This window comes from Anomaloglossus baeobatrachus, chromosome 3, assembly GCF_048569485.1.
Source record: "Anomaloglossus baeobatrachus isolate aAnoBae1 chromosome 3, aAnoBae1.hap1, whole genome shotgun sequence".
NCBI lineage: Eukaryota > Metazoa > Chordata > Amphibia > Anura > Aromobatidae > Anomaloglossus > Anomaloglossus baeobatrachus.
The window spans coordinates 640,757,189-640,771,398 of NC_134355.1; the positions used below are offsets into that span (position 1 = coordinate 640,757,189).

General features: G+C 53.3%; 1 protein-coding gene across 4 annotated transcripts in view; it reads right to left on the minus strand.

Annotated features, from left to right (window-relative positions):
* PUM2 (pumilio RNA binding family member 2) overlaps nucleotides 1–14,210 on the minus strand; it is a 162,047-nt gene that overhangs the window by 95,864 nt on the left and 51,973 nt on the right. For 2 of the 4 annotated variants that reach the window (XM_075341143.1, XM_075341141.1), the window contains exons 9-12: nucleotides 11,479–11,598; nucleotides 11,145–11,299; nucleotides 9,818–9,947; nucleotides 9,594–9,737 (exon numbers count right to left, since the gene is read on the minus strand). In XM_075341143.1, the coding sequence (XP_075197258.1) occupies nucleotides 9,594–9,737; nucleotides 9,818–9,947; nucleotides 11,145–11,299; nucleotides 11,479–11,598 (549 nt within the window). Of the gene's footprint in view, nucleotides 1–9,593; nucleotides 9,738–9,817; nucleotides 9,948–11,144; nucleotides 11,300–11,478; nucleotides 11,602–14,210 lie in introns of all 4 variants that reach the window. The other 2 variants (XM_075341142.1, XM_075341140.1) reach the window with 1 other exon arrangement.

Consider the following 14,210-nt stretch of genomic DNA (forward strand, 5'->3'; position numbering starts at 1 on the left):
CCACTGGAGGAGCTGTGAGAAATAACCCACATTCTATAGATGGACGCTATAAGATTATTTACTATGGCGTCACAATCAGGTGTATCCAGATTGAGAGCGGTCTCAGGATCAGAATCTTGAGCCGCTACTTCCGCCTCATTACACAGCGAGTCCTTCTGTTAGGACCCTGATGAAACCGAGGCCGCTCATAGCGAGCCCACTGCTGTCTGGGACTGACGTCCGTGCAGAGCCGTGACTCTGGGATGCGTGTGACATTCCCGGAGCTGTTAGTTATTCACACTGAGGGGGGCCATGGAACAATGATTCAACAGTGCCCATATTGCGAGAGACATGTCCGGACTGCTAGGCTTCTAGTATCATAGCCATAGTCTCAGAAAAACTGTCAGTAAATACTGCAGACACCGTCCTCATCCCCTGGCCATTAGTGCATATAATGGGAGTCTATGTAACCTGCCGGCCGTATAGCCGTACATGCTGTACCAGCTGTATAGAAAAACATGTGGTTCTGCACCTTTGTTTTACACAGAGAATATGCTGATAACTCCTCCGCATAATCCAGGAGGGTATATACAACGTGCGACCAAACAGTGCAATGTATATAGCACAAGCATATCCATAAGTGCACTTCTGCACTAGTGGGGTTAGCAGCACAGGTGCTGCTTAACGCCTGTTACAGCGATTGTGTGACTATCAGAATGCCAGGGTGTTCCACACTTGTCTCTGTATCGTAAACTGACACTAATGGCTGCCAGCGTCCTTGTAGAGAAGGAAGCCGTGGGCGTGCCTGAGAAAGTGCGGGAATCCGGAATCACAGTGCACACAGTGAGAGGGGTGGAGTATGCAAAACATACTCCAGCTCTCAGCGCTGCTCTATGCAGCGTCACGCCCCTACCCTGACTGTCAGGGCTGTGGGCGGTAACGAAGGGAGACTAGGCCCAGAAGCCGGGGGCTCGAGTTAACAGCGCGGCCGCCGTAAAAGCGCGGGCCGCGCTGAAGTCCCCGGCGCACCACAAGTGCCAGCCGCGCCGCAGTTCCAGCGGCCGGCGCGACCGATTCATAGAAGTGGCCAGCGTCCCGCCCCTCTCCTGACTGGCAGGTCTGGGGGCGGGAACGAACGGAAGCAGGCCGCAAAAGCCGGGGACTCTAGTTATCAGCGCGGCCGCCATAAAAGCGCGGGCCGCGCTGAAGTCCCCGGCGCACTACAAGTGCCATCCGCGCCGCTGCCAGCGGCCGGTGCGACCGATTCCTGGAAGTGGCCAGCGTCCCGCCCCTCTCCTGACTGGCAGGTCTGGGGGCGGGAACGAACGGAAGCAGGCCGCAAAAGCCGGGGACTCTAGTTATCAGCGCGGCCGCCGTAAAAGCGCAGGCCGCGCTGAAGTCCCCGGCGCACTACAAGTGCCAGCCGCGCCGCAGTCCCCGCGGCCGGCGCGACCAGTTCCCATAAGTGAGCCTGCTTCAGCGAAGCTGAATGAGGCCATGGCACATGGCGCCGCAGCGCTGATGTCCCCCGGCGCACTACAACACCCAGCATGCTGCGGTGTGAGCGCCAAATGCACGGGGACACAGAGTACCTTGAGGAAGCAGGGCCATGTCCCTGATGTACTCCGCTCCATCCAGCATCTTCTCCAGGGGCTGTAGATGGAGCACGGTCTCAGTGCCTGGAGACCGGTAAATCCCACTTCACCCAGAGCCCTGTAAAAAGGGATGGGGAAGGAATCAGCATGTGGGCTCCTGCCGCCGTACCCGCAATGGGTACCTCAACCTTACAAACACCTCCGACATACAGTGGGGTGAGAAGGGAGCATGCTGGGGACACTATATGTGTCCTCTTTTCTTCCATCCGACATAGTCAGCAGCTGCTGCTGACTAAAAAGTGGAGCTATGCGTGGATGTGTTGCCTCCTTCGCACAAAGCACAAAACTGGTGAGCCAGTGATCCCACTGGGGGTGTATAGCCAGAAGGGGAGGGGCCTTACACTTTTAAGTGTAATACTTTGTGTGGCCTCCAGAGGCAATAGCTATACACCCAATTGTCTGGGTCTCCCAATGGAGCGACAAAGAAATCTTCCACGTCCTGTGATAGATCTTAGCAGAGGATGGTTTTCTAGCTTGTCTCATTGTGGCAACAACTCCCTGAGATAAACCTGAGGCCGCTAGGATCCAGGACTCAATGGCCACACAGTCAGGTTCAGGGCCGCAGAATTCAGATGGAAAAACGGCCCTTGAGACAGCAAATCTGGACGGTTTGGTAGTGTCCACGGTTGGCCTACTGTGAGATGCCACAGATCCGGGTACCACGACCTTCTTGGCCAATCTGGAGCGACGAGTATGGCTCGATGGCAGTCGGACTTGATTTTCCGGAGAACTCTGGGTAACAATGCTAGAGGTGGGAACACATAGGGGAGTCGGAATTGCGACCAATCCTGAACCAAGGCGTCTGCCGCCAGCGCTCGGTGATCGTGAGACCGTGCCATGAAAACTGGGACCTTGTTGTTGTGCCGTGACGCCATCAGATCGACGTCCGGCGTCCCCCAGCGGCAACAGATCTGCTGAAACACTTCCGGGTGAAGGGACCATTCTCCTGCGTCCATGCCCTGGCGACTGAGAAAGTCTGCTTCCCAGTTTTCCATGCCTGGGATGTGAACTGCGGATATGGTGGACGCTCTGCTTTCCACCCACGTCAAAATCCGCTGGACTTCTTGAAAAGCTTGGCGGCTGCGTGTTCCCCCTTGGTGGTTGATGTACGCCACCGCCGTGGAATTGTCCGACTGAATCCGAATCTGCTTGCCTTCCAGCCATTGTTGGAAGGCTCGCAGGGCAAGATAGATTGCTCTGATTTCCAGAACATTGATCTGCAGGGTGGACTCTTCCTGAGTCCACGTCCCCTGAGCCCTGTGGTGGAGAAACACCGCTCCCCACCCTGAAAGGCTGGCATCTGTCGTGACCACTGCCCAGGACGGGGGAAGGAACGACTTTCCCTGTGACAATGAGTTGGGGAGAAGCCACCAACGTAGAGAGTCCTTGGCAGTCTGAGAGAGGGAGACAGTCCTGTCGAGGGACGTCGATTTCCCATCCCATTGGCGTAGAATGTCCCATTGGAGAGGGCGCAGATGAAACTGCGCGAACGGGACTGCCTCCATTGCTGCTACCATCTTTCCTAGGAAATGCATGAGGCGCCTCAGTGAGTGCGACTGGCTCTGAAGGAGAGATTGCACTCCAGTCCGTAGCGAGCACTGCTTGTCCAGTGGAAGCCTCACTATCGCTGATAGAGTATGAAACTCCATGCCAAGATAAGTTAGAGATTGGGTCGGGGTTAGATGAGACTTTGGAAAGTTGATAATCCACCCGAAAGTCTGGAGAGTGTCTAGCGCCACCTTCAGACTGTGTTGGCATGCCTCTTGAGAGGGTGCCTTTATAAGCAGGTCGTCTAGATACGGGATAACCGAGTGACCCTGCGAGTGCAGAACAGCTACTACTGCTGCCATGACTTTGGTGAAGACCCGGGGGGCTGTTGCCAGACCGAAAGGTAACGCTACGAACTGTAGGTGCTCGTCGTGTATGACGAAGCGTAGGAAACGCTGATGCTCTGGTGCAATCGGCACGTGGAGATACGCATCTTTGATATCTATTGATGCTAGAAAATCTCCTTGAGACATTGAGGCTATGACGGAGCGTAGGGATTCCATCCGGAACCTCCTGACTTTTACGTGTCTGTTGAGCAATTTTAGATCCAGGACGGGTCGATACGATCCGTCCTTTTTTGGGACCACAAACAGATTGGAGTAAAAACCGTGACCTTGTTCCTGAAGAGGGACGGAGGTCACCACTCCTTCCGCCTTTAGAGCGGCCACCGCCTGCAACAGAGCATCGGCTCGGTCTGGTGGTGGAGAAGTTCTGAAGAAACGAGTTGGCGGACGAGAACTGAACTCTATCCTGTACCCGTGAGACAGAATATCTCTCACCCAACGGTCTTTGACGCTTGCCAGCCAAGTGTCGCCAAAGTGGGACAGCCTCCCACCGACCGCGGGTGTGGGAATCGGAGACCGCAAGTCAGGAGGACGCCGTCTTGCAACGGTTCCTCCGGCTGGCCTTTTTGGGCGTGACTGAGACCTCCAAGAATCTGAGCGTCTCTGGTCTTTTTGAGTCTTTTTTGACGCGGCGAATTGGGACCTGCCCGGTCCTCGAAAGGACCGATAACCAGACTGACCCCTCCTCTGTTGGGGTTTGTTTTGTCTGTGTTGCGGTAAGGAAGAGTCCTTACCCTTGGAGTGTTTGATGATTTCATCCAAACGCTCTCCAAACAATCGGTCACGAGAAAAAGGCAAATTAGTTAAGCACTTCTTGGAATGAGAATCTGCTTTCCAATGTCTCAACCACAGGGCCCTACGCAAAACAACGGAGTTGGCTGACGCCACTGCCGTGCGGCTTGTAGCGTCAAGAACAGCATTAATCGCGTACGACGCGAATGCCGTCATTTGCGAGGTCAATGGTGCTACCTGCGGGGCAAAGGCACGTGTGACTGAGTCAACTCGCGCAAGCCCGGCCGTGATAGCTTGGAGTGCCCATACGGCCGCAAAAGAAGGCGCTAATGACGCTCCAATCGCTTCATAGATGGATTTCAGCCAGAGCTCCATCTGCCTGTCAGTGGCATCTTTAAGTGCCGCTCCATCTTCAACTGCAACCAAGGATCTAGCTGCAAGCCTGGAAATTGGAGGATCCACTTTTGGACACTGGGTCCAACCCTTGACCACTTCAGTGGGAAAAGGATAGCGTGTATCTTTAAGCCGTTTAGGAAAACGCCTTTCAGGATAAGCGTGGGGTTTCTGGATTGCGTCTCTAAAGTCAGCGTGGTCCAGAAAAGTGCTTAATGTACGCTTAGGGTATCTGAAATGGATTCTCTCGTGCTGCGAAGCTGACTCCTCTACCAGAGGAGCTGGTGGGGAAATATTTAACATCTTATTGATGTTAAATATAAGATCATTAACTATGGCGTCACCATCTGGTGTATCTAGATTGAGAGCGGTCCCAGGATCAGAATCCTGATCAGTTACGTCCGCCTCATCACCCATAGATTCATCTCGCTGGGATCCTGACCATTGAGATGAATGTGAAGGCCCGTCATAGCGAGCCCGCTTAGGCTGCCCGGGGCCATCGTCCGAGTCAGAGTCTTCACCCTGAGGTGTATGTGCCCGTCCCGGAGCTTGGAGGTAATTGAGCTGAGGGGGACCAGGGGGCAATGATTGCACAGTGTCCGTGGCCTGAAGTACAGGCCTAGCTCGCAATGTGTCAAGAATTTGTGACATAGTGAGAGACATTCTGTCAGCAAAAGCTGCAAACTCAGTTCCTGTCACCTGGACAGCATTCACAGGTGGTACACCCTGGGACACGTCCAGCAGAGGTCCCGACTGTGCAAGTGCCGCAGGGGCCGAGCACTGCACACAATGGGGGTCCGTGGAGCCTGCCGGTAGAAAAGTCCCACATGCGGTGCAGGAAGCATATAATGTCTGTGCCTTGGCACCCTTGCGTTTTCCGGACGACATGCTGCTGGCTCTCTGCAATGTGAGAGTCTATAGCCAAAGGGCAACCAGCGCTATGCAACACAAAGTATTTGTAGCAACAAAATACTAAAAATACTACTGTCACAAGAGGGGGTGAGCCCTGAGGGCTGCTTACCGCCCGCTGAATAGCGGGTAAGAGGCGCAGAATTCCTTGTCTGGGTCTCCCCGGCTCCCCTCTGCAGCTCAGCGTGTCAGCAGGAATGGCTGCCGGCGTCTGTGGAGAGGGGCGGTCCGTGGGAGGTTCCAAACAAAAGTGCGGGAACAGTGTCCCCTCTGTGCCGACTGTGAGGGCTGGAGTATGTAAAAAAGACTCCAGCCCTCAGCGCTGATGCCTTGGCCAGCGTCCCGCCCCTCTCCTGACTGGCAGGTCTGGGGGCGGGAACGAACGGAAGCAGGCCGCAAAAGCCGGGGACTCGAGTTATCAGCGCGGCCGCCGTAAAAGCGCGGGCCGCGCTGAAGTCCCCGGCGCACCACAAGTGCCAGCCGCCCCAGCGGCCGGCGCGACCGATTCCTCGAAGTGGCCGGCGTCCCGCCCCTCTCCTGACTGGCAGGTCTGGGGGCGGGAACGAACGGAAGCAGGCCGCAAAAGCCGGGGACTCTAGTTATCAGCGCGGCCGCCGTAAAAGCGCAGGCCGCGCTGAAGTCCCCGGCGCACTACAAGTGCCAGCCGCGCCGCAGTTCCAGCGGCCGGCGCGACCGATTCCCATAAGTGTGCCTGCTTCAGCGAAGCTGAATGAGGCCATGGCACAAGCGCCGCAGCGCTGATGTCCCCCGGCGCACTACAACACCCAGCATGCTGTGGTGTGAGCGCCAAATGCACGGGGACACAGAGTACCTTGAGGAAGCAGGGCCATGTCCCTGATGTACTCCGCTCCATCCAGCATCTTCTCCAGGGGCTGTAGATGGAGCACGGTCTCAGTGCCTGGAGACCGGTAAATCCCACTTCACCCAGAGCCTTGTAAAAAGGGATGGGGAAGGAATCAGCATGTGGGCTCCTGCCGCCGTACCCGCAATGGGTACCTCAACCTTACAAACACCTCCGACATACAGTGGGGTGAGAAGGGAGCATGCTGGGAGTCTGTATAGACCCTCTTTTCTTCCATCCGACATAGTCAGCAGCTGCTGCTGACTAAAAACAATGGAGCAATGCGTGCGTGTCTGACCTCCTGCGCACAAAGCTAAAACTGAGGAATCTGTACTCCTACGGGAGGGTGTATAGCCAGAAGGGGAGGGGCCTTACACTTTTAAGTGTAGTTCTTTGTGCGGCCTCCAGAGGCAGTAGCTATACACCCACTGTCTGGGTCTCCCAATTAGGAGCGAAAAAGAAATATAAATATATATATATAAATATATAAAGCAATCTTACAATTCAAATAGTACGAGAAGAAAAATGCAAATCTTGGGTTTACTGTCAATTTGAGTTAAAGGTCCGCTCCCAACAGGCTTTTCTTTGGGAGAAATCCACATTTTTACGGACCCAGACTAGTGGATAGGATTTGATGAAATATCTTGCATAAGTTGCAAAATTGTATCTGCAACAGGTAGCATAGCCGCACATGAGGTACAGGTTGCAAAGTAAGCCTGTGCTTTGGCACCCTTGCTATTTGCAGACGACATGCTGTTGTCTCCTCTGAGTACAATCTGGGAGGGTATATAGCCAAAAACCAGTGCGACCGTACAGAGTAAATGTATACCATATAAACCTATATATATATATATACACTTTGGCACCCAGGGGGGCCAGCACCTAGAAACAGGTGCGGCTTACCGACCGCCCAAAGCGGTTGTGTGACCACCAGATTCCCTGCCTGGATCTCCCAGAGCCGTTTGTCTCTCCTCTCTAGCTTCAGAAGTGCTGACAGGAATGGCTGCCAGCGTTCTGTGAGGAGGAGGGGACCGTGGGCGTGCCCAAGAAAGTGCGGGAATCTGGTGTCCCACTGTGCTCAGTGAGGGGGGAGGAGGATACAAAGTATGCTCCAGCCCTCAGCGCTGACGTCCAGTGCAGCGTCCCTCCCTTCCCCTGACTGACAGGCCCGGGGGCGGGAATATGCGGTACTAGGCCGCAAAAGCCGGGGACTAAAGTTATAAGCGCGGCTGGCAAACAAGCGCGGTCAGCGCGGTAGTCCCGGCGGACTAACACACCCAGCAGTGCTGCAGCGTGTATGACACAAGCGCTCCATGCGCTGTCCCCAAGGGGACACAGAGTACCTCACAGTAGTAGGGCCTTGTCCCTGACGATACCCAGCTCCTGTCCAGCAGATTCCCCAGGGGCTGCGGAGGGAGCACGGTCCCAGTGTCTGGAGACCGATTAGGCTCCCACTTCACCCAGAGCCCCTAGGGGATGGGGAAGGAAAACAGCATGTTGGCTCCTGCCTATGTACCCGCAATGGGTACCTCAACCTTAACCGCACCGCCGACCAGAGTGGGGTGAGAAGGGAGCATGCTGGGGGCCCTATATGGGCCTACTTTTCTTCCATCCGAAATAGTCAGCAGCTGCTGCTGACTAAATTGTGGAGCTATGCGTGCATGTGTGCCTCCTTCGCACTAAGCATAAAAACTGAGGAGCCCGTGACTCACGGGGGGGTGTATAGGCACAAGGGGAGGGGCTTTACACTTTTAAGTGTAATACTTTGTGTGGCCTCCGGAGGCAGAGGCTATACACCCAATTGTCTGGGTCTCCCAATGGAGCGACAAAGAAATCCACATTTTTACGGACCCAGACTAGTGGATAGGATTTGATGAAATATCTTGCATAAGTTGCAAAATTGTATCTGCAACATACAGCGTGTCCACCCATATCCTGTCCACCGCCATTAAGTTGAGAACGGCGGCAGCTATAGGCATAGAAGTGGTGTCTAGGTATAGTAAAGTAGCCATGCGCTCCGCAATGAAACCACCTATAGCGCCGCCTGGTGGAAAACAACGGAGTTAGCATTTTTATTTCAAAAACGGAACGAGAGAGAAAAAAAGTGTAATACAAAGTTGTAGGGCATCATCAATTCAATACGAATCGACACCTTACATACAGAAATGCTATGATTAGAAAGTGTAAAAGTCACAAGGCTGCGGACGTGAAGCGATACCTCATGGAGACCTTCCTACAAGTCATTGGGTATGGTGGCTGTGTGGAGAGGCCTCCACGCTCACCTGACCTGACCCCATAGGACTTCTTTCTGTGAAGTCACATCAAGCAGCAGGTGTATGCGACCCCTCCACCAACATTGCAGGACCTACGACGACGTATCACAGATGCTTGTGCAAACGTGTCACCTACCATATTACACAACGTGCAGGAAGATACAGTATGCTGTCCAGAGTCCAGATGTGCATTGCAGCTGACGGGGGCCACTTTGAACATCAAAGTTAAATGAACGCCATATGTGTGACCAGCATTCAATGTTTTGGGGAGTCATGGGTTTCATATCCTAGCATTTCTGTATGCAAGGTGTTGATTTGTATTGAATTGATGATGCCCTGCTACTTTGTAATTCACTTTTTTTCCTCTATCTCGTACCGTTTTCGAGATCAAAATGCTAACTCCGTTGTTTTCCACCAGGTGGTGCTATAGGTGGTTTCATTGCGTAGCACATGGCTACTTTACTATACCTAGACACCACTTCTATTCCTATAGCTGCCGCTGTTCTCAAGTTAATGGCGGTGTGCAGGATATGGGTGGGCACGCTGTATACTGACAAGAGGTGGGGGCTCCAGACCCGCAGCACGTCAGAGGTGATGCAGAATGCCGCTGATGTGCCTGCGAGGCATCTGCAGTAAATACGTCCCACGGGAAAATACATAAAAGAGGAAAATCTGACAAATATAGGAACGGATTTGCTGCAGATGGTTCACACCGTTGGTCAGGTGAAAAGTTTCTGTAGCGTGGATGACATTTGGGCAAATCTGATCCACTCTTGTATTTTGTGTCTGAAAATCAAAGCAGAAAACCTGCAGCATTCCCCCTTCTGTGTCCAGTTATGTGTAAGAGGTAAGGTGACATAGCGCTATGGTGACATTATGGGTCGGCCACTCCACATACCGGCTTGTGCTGCTGCAGGGCTGATGAGGACCGGGGTGGATGCCACCAGGCGTACCTGGGCAGCAAGCCCCGCTCTGGCTCCGGGACCAACCACCAAGGCGCCGCTCTGATCGTAGTAGGCAGTGGGAGCAAGAACCTGGTAGCCTGGAAGAGAGAAAACAGAGGTTTCAACCCTCGCGCTACAACAAGTATAGCCCACATCCCAGATATTACACGCCTCCTACCTGACATGCTGGTAGCCAGACCCTGACCGAATGCGAGGGCAGAATTTGCAGCGGCGAGAGAGTCCGTCTGTTGTCCTTGCTGTCCTTGGCTGGGAGTGAGCGGCCGCTGATTGGCTGCGGCCCGCATTACCTGAAATACGGCCATTACCATTATCTGCACTGCTCTGATGATGTACAGATTTTAAGACTGACACTTGCGTTGCATTGTACATTTACTACCTTGTAATCTAAGAGTTAAAAGGGATTGTCCAGGATTAGCAAAAACATGGCTTTCAGTGACCGCGCCACCTCTGGGTTGTGTGTGGTATAGCCACTCAGCCCGAACGCAGGAGGCTTAGCTGCTGTGTAATGTAAAGCAGAGAACACTTCAAGAGACAATCCTCTGCTACATCACTAGATGCCATGGCCATAGCGTAAAGGGTTATTTACAATGTGAAAAGTTCTCATCTCTTGGACAGTTGATCATTTGCTCTTTGGTGTGAATCCAATTGTTGCAATCTCAACGATCCTTCAAAACGGGGCTCTGAGAACTCCTGCTACAACAGAGCGGTGCCACACGATGTCTATCGGAGCCCCAGAGATAGCCCATCGGCAGCAGCCAGTGAGTATCTCAGAGCCCCGGACTCCGGATTAGCGGGAATCCCACCAGCAGGACCACAACCTATGTAAAGAAATGATTTCTTAAAAATAACCCTTCAATGTACTGATTGATAGTGCTGTGCTCTGCTGGCGACGAGGCCCTGCTGGGCGGGGCTGGCGACGAGGCCCTGCTGGGCGGGGCTGGCGACGAGGCCCTGCTGGGCGGGGCTGGCGACGAGGCCCTGCTGGGCGGGGCTGGTGATGGTGAATCACCAGCCATTCTGAAGATGTCGGCGGTGAGGGCTTCAAATAATGGCGGCCAGGGTCGGCGTGTGCGCAGATTAGAGCCTGAGCTGAGAGCTCCATCTGCACGCGCTGACTCTAGGCGCCATTATCTGAAGCCCTGACTGCCGAAATCTTCAGAATACTACACGCCGCACAGAGCAGTTCTGCACAGAGCAGAGCCACGCCGCCCGATGCACAGAACAGCGCCGCATAAACCAGCGTGGGCAGCACACCGCATAGCATTACCCCTGCCTCCTTTGACCCCTCTTCACCGCACCCCGGTAAACTACATTCGGATTTTAAGACGCACCCCTCATTTTCCTCCCAAATTTTTAGGAGGAAAAGTGCGTCTTATAATCCGAAAAATACGGTAAATATTATTAATGTGTGCATTCAGAGAATGCCGTACTTACAACAGGCACTGGCCTCCACCTATGTAGAGTGGCCTGTAACGGCTGCTTACCTGTTGCTGACCCTGGTTTGCTTGTGTTGCCGCCTGCTGGTTGTTGTTGTTCGCGGCGGAGGCAGCTGCGGCAGCAGCCGCTTGCTGCTGAAATAATCCGGCTGGATAGACTCCCCAGGGAACACCATAATACTGGGGTGGTACGACCGCAGGGCCTGAGGAGGAGAGACAGAAAGCTGCATCACTCATCAAGGACGGCCGCAGGCTGCGCAGATAAAAAGTGGAGCCAGGATTTATCAATCGTGACTTCAATGAAGACCAGGAGGACCAATACTAAACGTCTCATTAATAAAAGCTTGGTGGCCAACGAGATACCCTCCAGGCAGGCACATACCTAAGGTTGCAGCAGCGGCGAGCCCGGCAGCGGTGTATGGATCTGTGCCAGGGTGAGCGGTGCTAATGATGTAAGGGTTTGGCACAAAGGCAGCTGGAGCCAGGCCGGCGGAGAACACACCTGCTGGAGGACAAAGGAACCTTTATAGAAACCAAGCACGACCAGTGACGGCCAGCAATACAGAGCGCAAACACATCCACCATCCATGCATTATATCAGAGGCACACGTGTTACATACATGGCGGTATAACTGATGGGACTAGGAAGATACCAGTGAGGCTCACTTTACACGTGTGTTCAGCCAGTATTGTGCAGACCCGGACACGGAGCGATGCAGTCTGTACTGGTCAGGCGTCCAGAACCGGACAACACGCCACACAACCTGGACTGGTTCAGAACTGATTCATAAAGAATCCCATAGGAAATAACGGGGTTGGTTGTATAAGTGCGGAGCCCGGCTCAGCCTAAAGCGGGCTTTACACGCTACGATATATCTAACGAGATGTCGTCCGGGTCACGTCGTTAGTGACGCACATCCAGCATCGTCTGATATATCGTAGTATGTGACAGTAACGTGCGGCGGTGAACAAGCAGAAATACTCACCTTATCGTTGCTCATTGACACGTCACTCATTTTAAAAAAAAAAAAAAAAAATCGAAACGTCAAGTTGTTCGTCGCTCCAGAGGCAGCACACATCGCTACGTGTGACGCCCCGGGAACGAAGAACACAGCTTACCTGCGTCCGGCCAGCAATGCGGAAGGAAGGAGGTGGGCGGGATGTTACTTCCCGCTCATCTCCGCCCCTCCGCTTCTGTTGGCCGGCGGCTGTGTGACGTCGCTGTGACGCCGAACGTCCCTCCCCCTTCAGGAAGAGGATGTTCGCCGCCCACAGCGACATCGCCCGGGAGGTAACTGCGTGTGACGGGGGTTTACGAGTTTGTGCGACACGGGCAACAAATTGCCCGTGCCGCACAAACGATGGGGGCCGGGTGCAATCACAAATGCGATCGCACGAGAAATTGTAACGTGTAAAGCGGGCTTTAGAAGGAATACCGACAGTCACACACAGCTGTACTACCTACTACGTGCACTTGTTTTTGCAGTAGAAATGCTCATTTTAGAGGAGGATTTGAAGTTTTTCAAAACTGCTCGAAAACCTGTGCACAAAGCCTAAGAGCGGAGAGAGCCCCTCTAATGCTGCCGTCAGCAAGGAGAGCAGCATCAGCTGAGAAATCAGATCCCGATGCCTCAGTGCGGAGCGTCAATCCGCGGTCAGTCAGCTTTGAGTCATAGTGAGGACCAGTTACAGCGCTAATTTGTTAAAAGGGAACCTGTCACCAGATTTGGGGCCTATAAGCTGCGGCCACCACCAGTGAGCCCTTATATACATCATTCTAGCATATCTATATATAATTGCCTTATTCTGTCTGTCTTGCCCCAAAATTGCGTCCTTACAGTGCCAACTTTCGGATTGGCCGCCGGGCTCGGCCTGGTCCCACCCACCCCCACGGATTGGCCGCTCGCCTCGGCTTGGCCCCACCCCACGCATGGATTGGCCGCTCGTCCCGACACTCCGCACGCATCGACCGCTCGGCCACGCCCCTTCCCTTGAATTCAAACGAAGCCCCGATTCCCCCAGCCCAGATATAACCTTGCGATGCTGGGACGTGACGGAGCCGGTGTACGCTGGTAACCATGATAAACATCGGGTAACTATATCATGGTTACCAGCGTACACCGGTGCGGTCAATAATGAAGTGTCATGCAGCGGTGAAAGAGTTAAAGACACTGCAAGACACTTCATTATAGGCAGCGGGCACCCCCAGAAGAGAGAAGACAGAAAAAAGAACACCCCGCAGTCATACTCACCAGATATATATATACACAAAGAAGGGAAAACGGGTTTTAGCCGCGCTAAAAAACCACTGGTGCAGGATTAATAAAGAAGTTTCTTTTTTATTTCAGCATTTCCAACGCGTTTCAGAGACAAGGACCGTCTCCTTCCTCAGGGAAAAAAGAAATCATGCAACTGTCTGACTGTAGACAGTTGCATGATTTCTTTTTTCCCTGAGGAAGGAGACGGTCCTTGTCTCTGAAACGCATTGGAAATGCTGAAATAAAAAAGAAACTTCTTTATTAATCCTGCACCAGTGGTTTTTTAGCGCGGCTAAAACCCGTTTTCCCTTCTTTGTGTATATATATATTTGCCATTCACGGGGCCGCTGCTTTAAACCGCGCTGACACTCACATGCGATCTAAGGAGTTGTGACTGGCACAACCATATCAGGTGAGTGTATTTTTTCCCTTTCCATCATTCAAGGTTATATCGGGTAAGACCCTATTTGCGCCTTTTGTCTCCCCACCTATAGCACCTATACTCACCAGATGCCGACCGGGAGCAGGTGAGCACATCAAGGTCCTGCAGCGGCGGAACACACACACGCACACACACATATAGGAACAGACACACACACATCAGATCACACTCTCTCACACACACCTCACACACACACACATCAGATCGCATCCACACACTCACAACATCCGGTGATATCGCTTACTTCTCGGCGGCGATACTGTGCGTGCAGTGACCTTCCAGGACCTGCCGGAGGATCACATGGCCGGAAGCATGTGGTATCTCCGGATGTTGGGAGTGTGTGAGCGCATATGTGCGATATCGTCACTGTGTGTGTACGTGTATGCGATCGGGTGTGTGCGTGTATGCGATCGG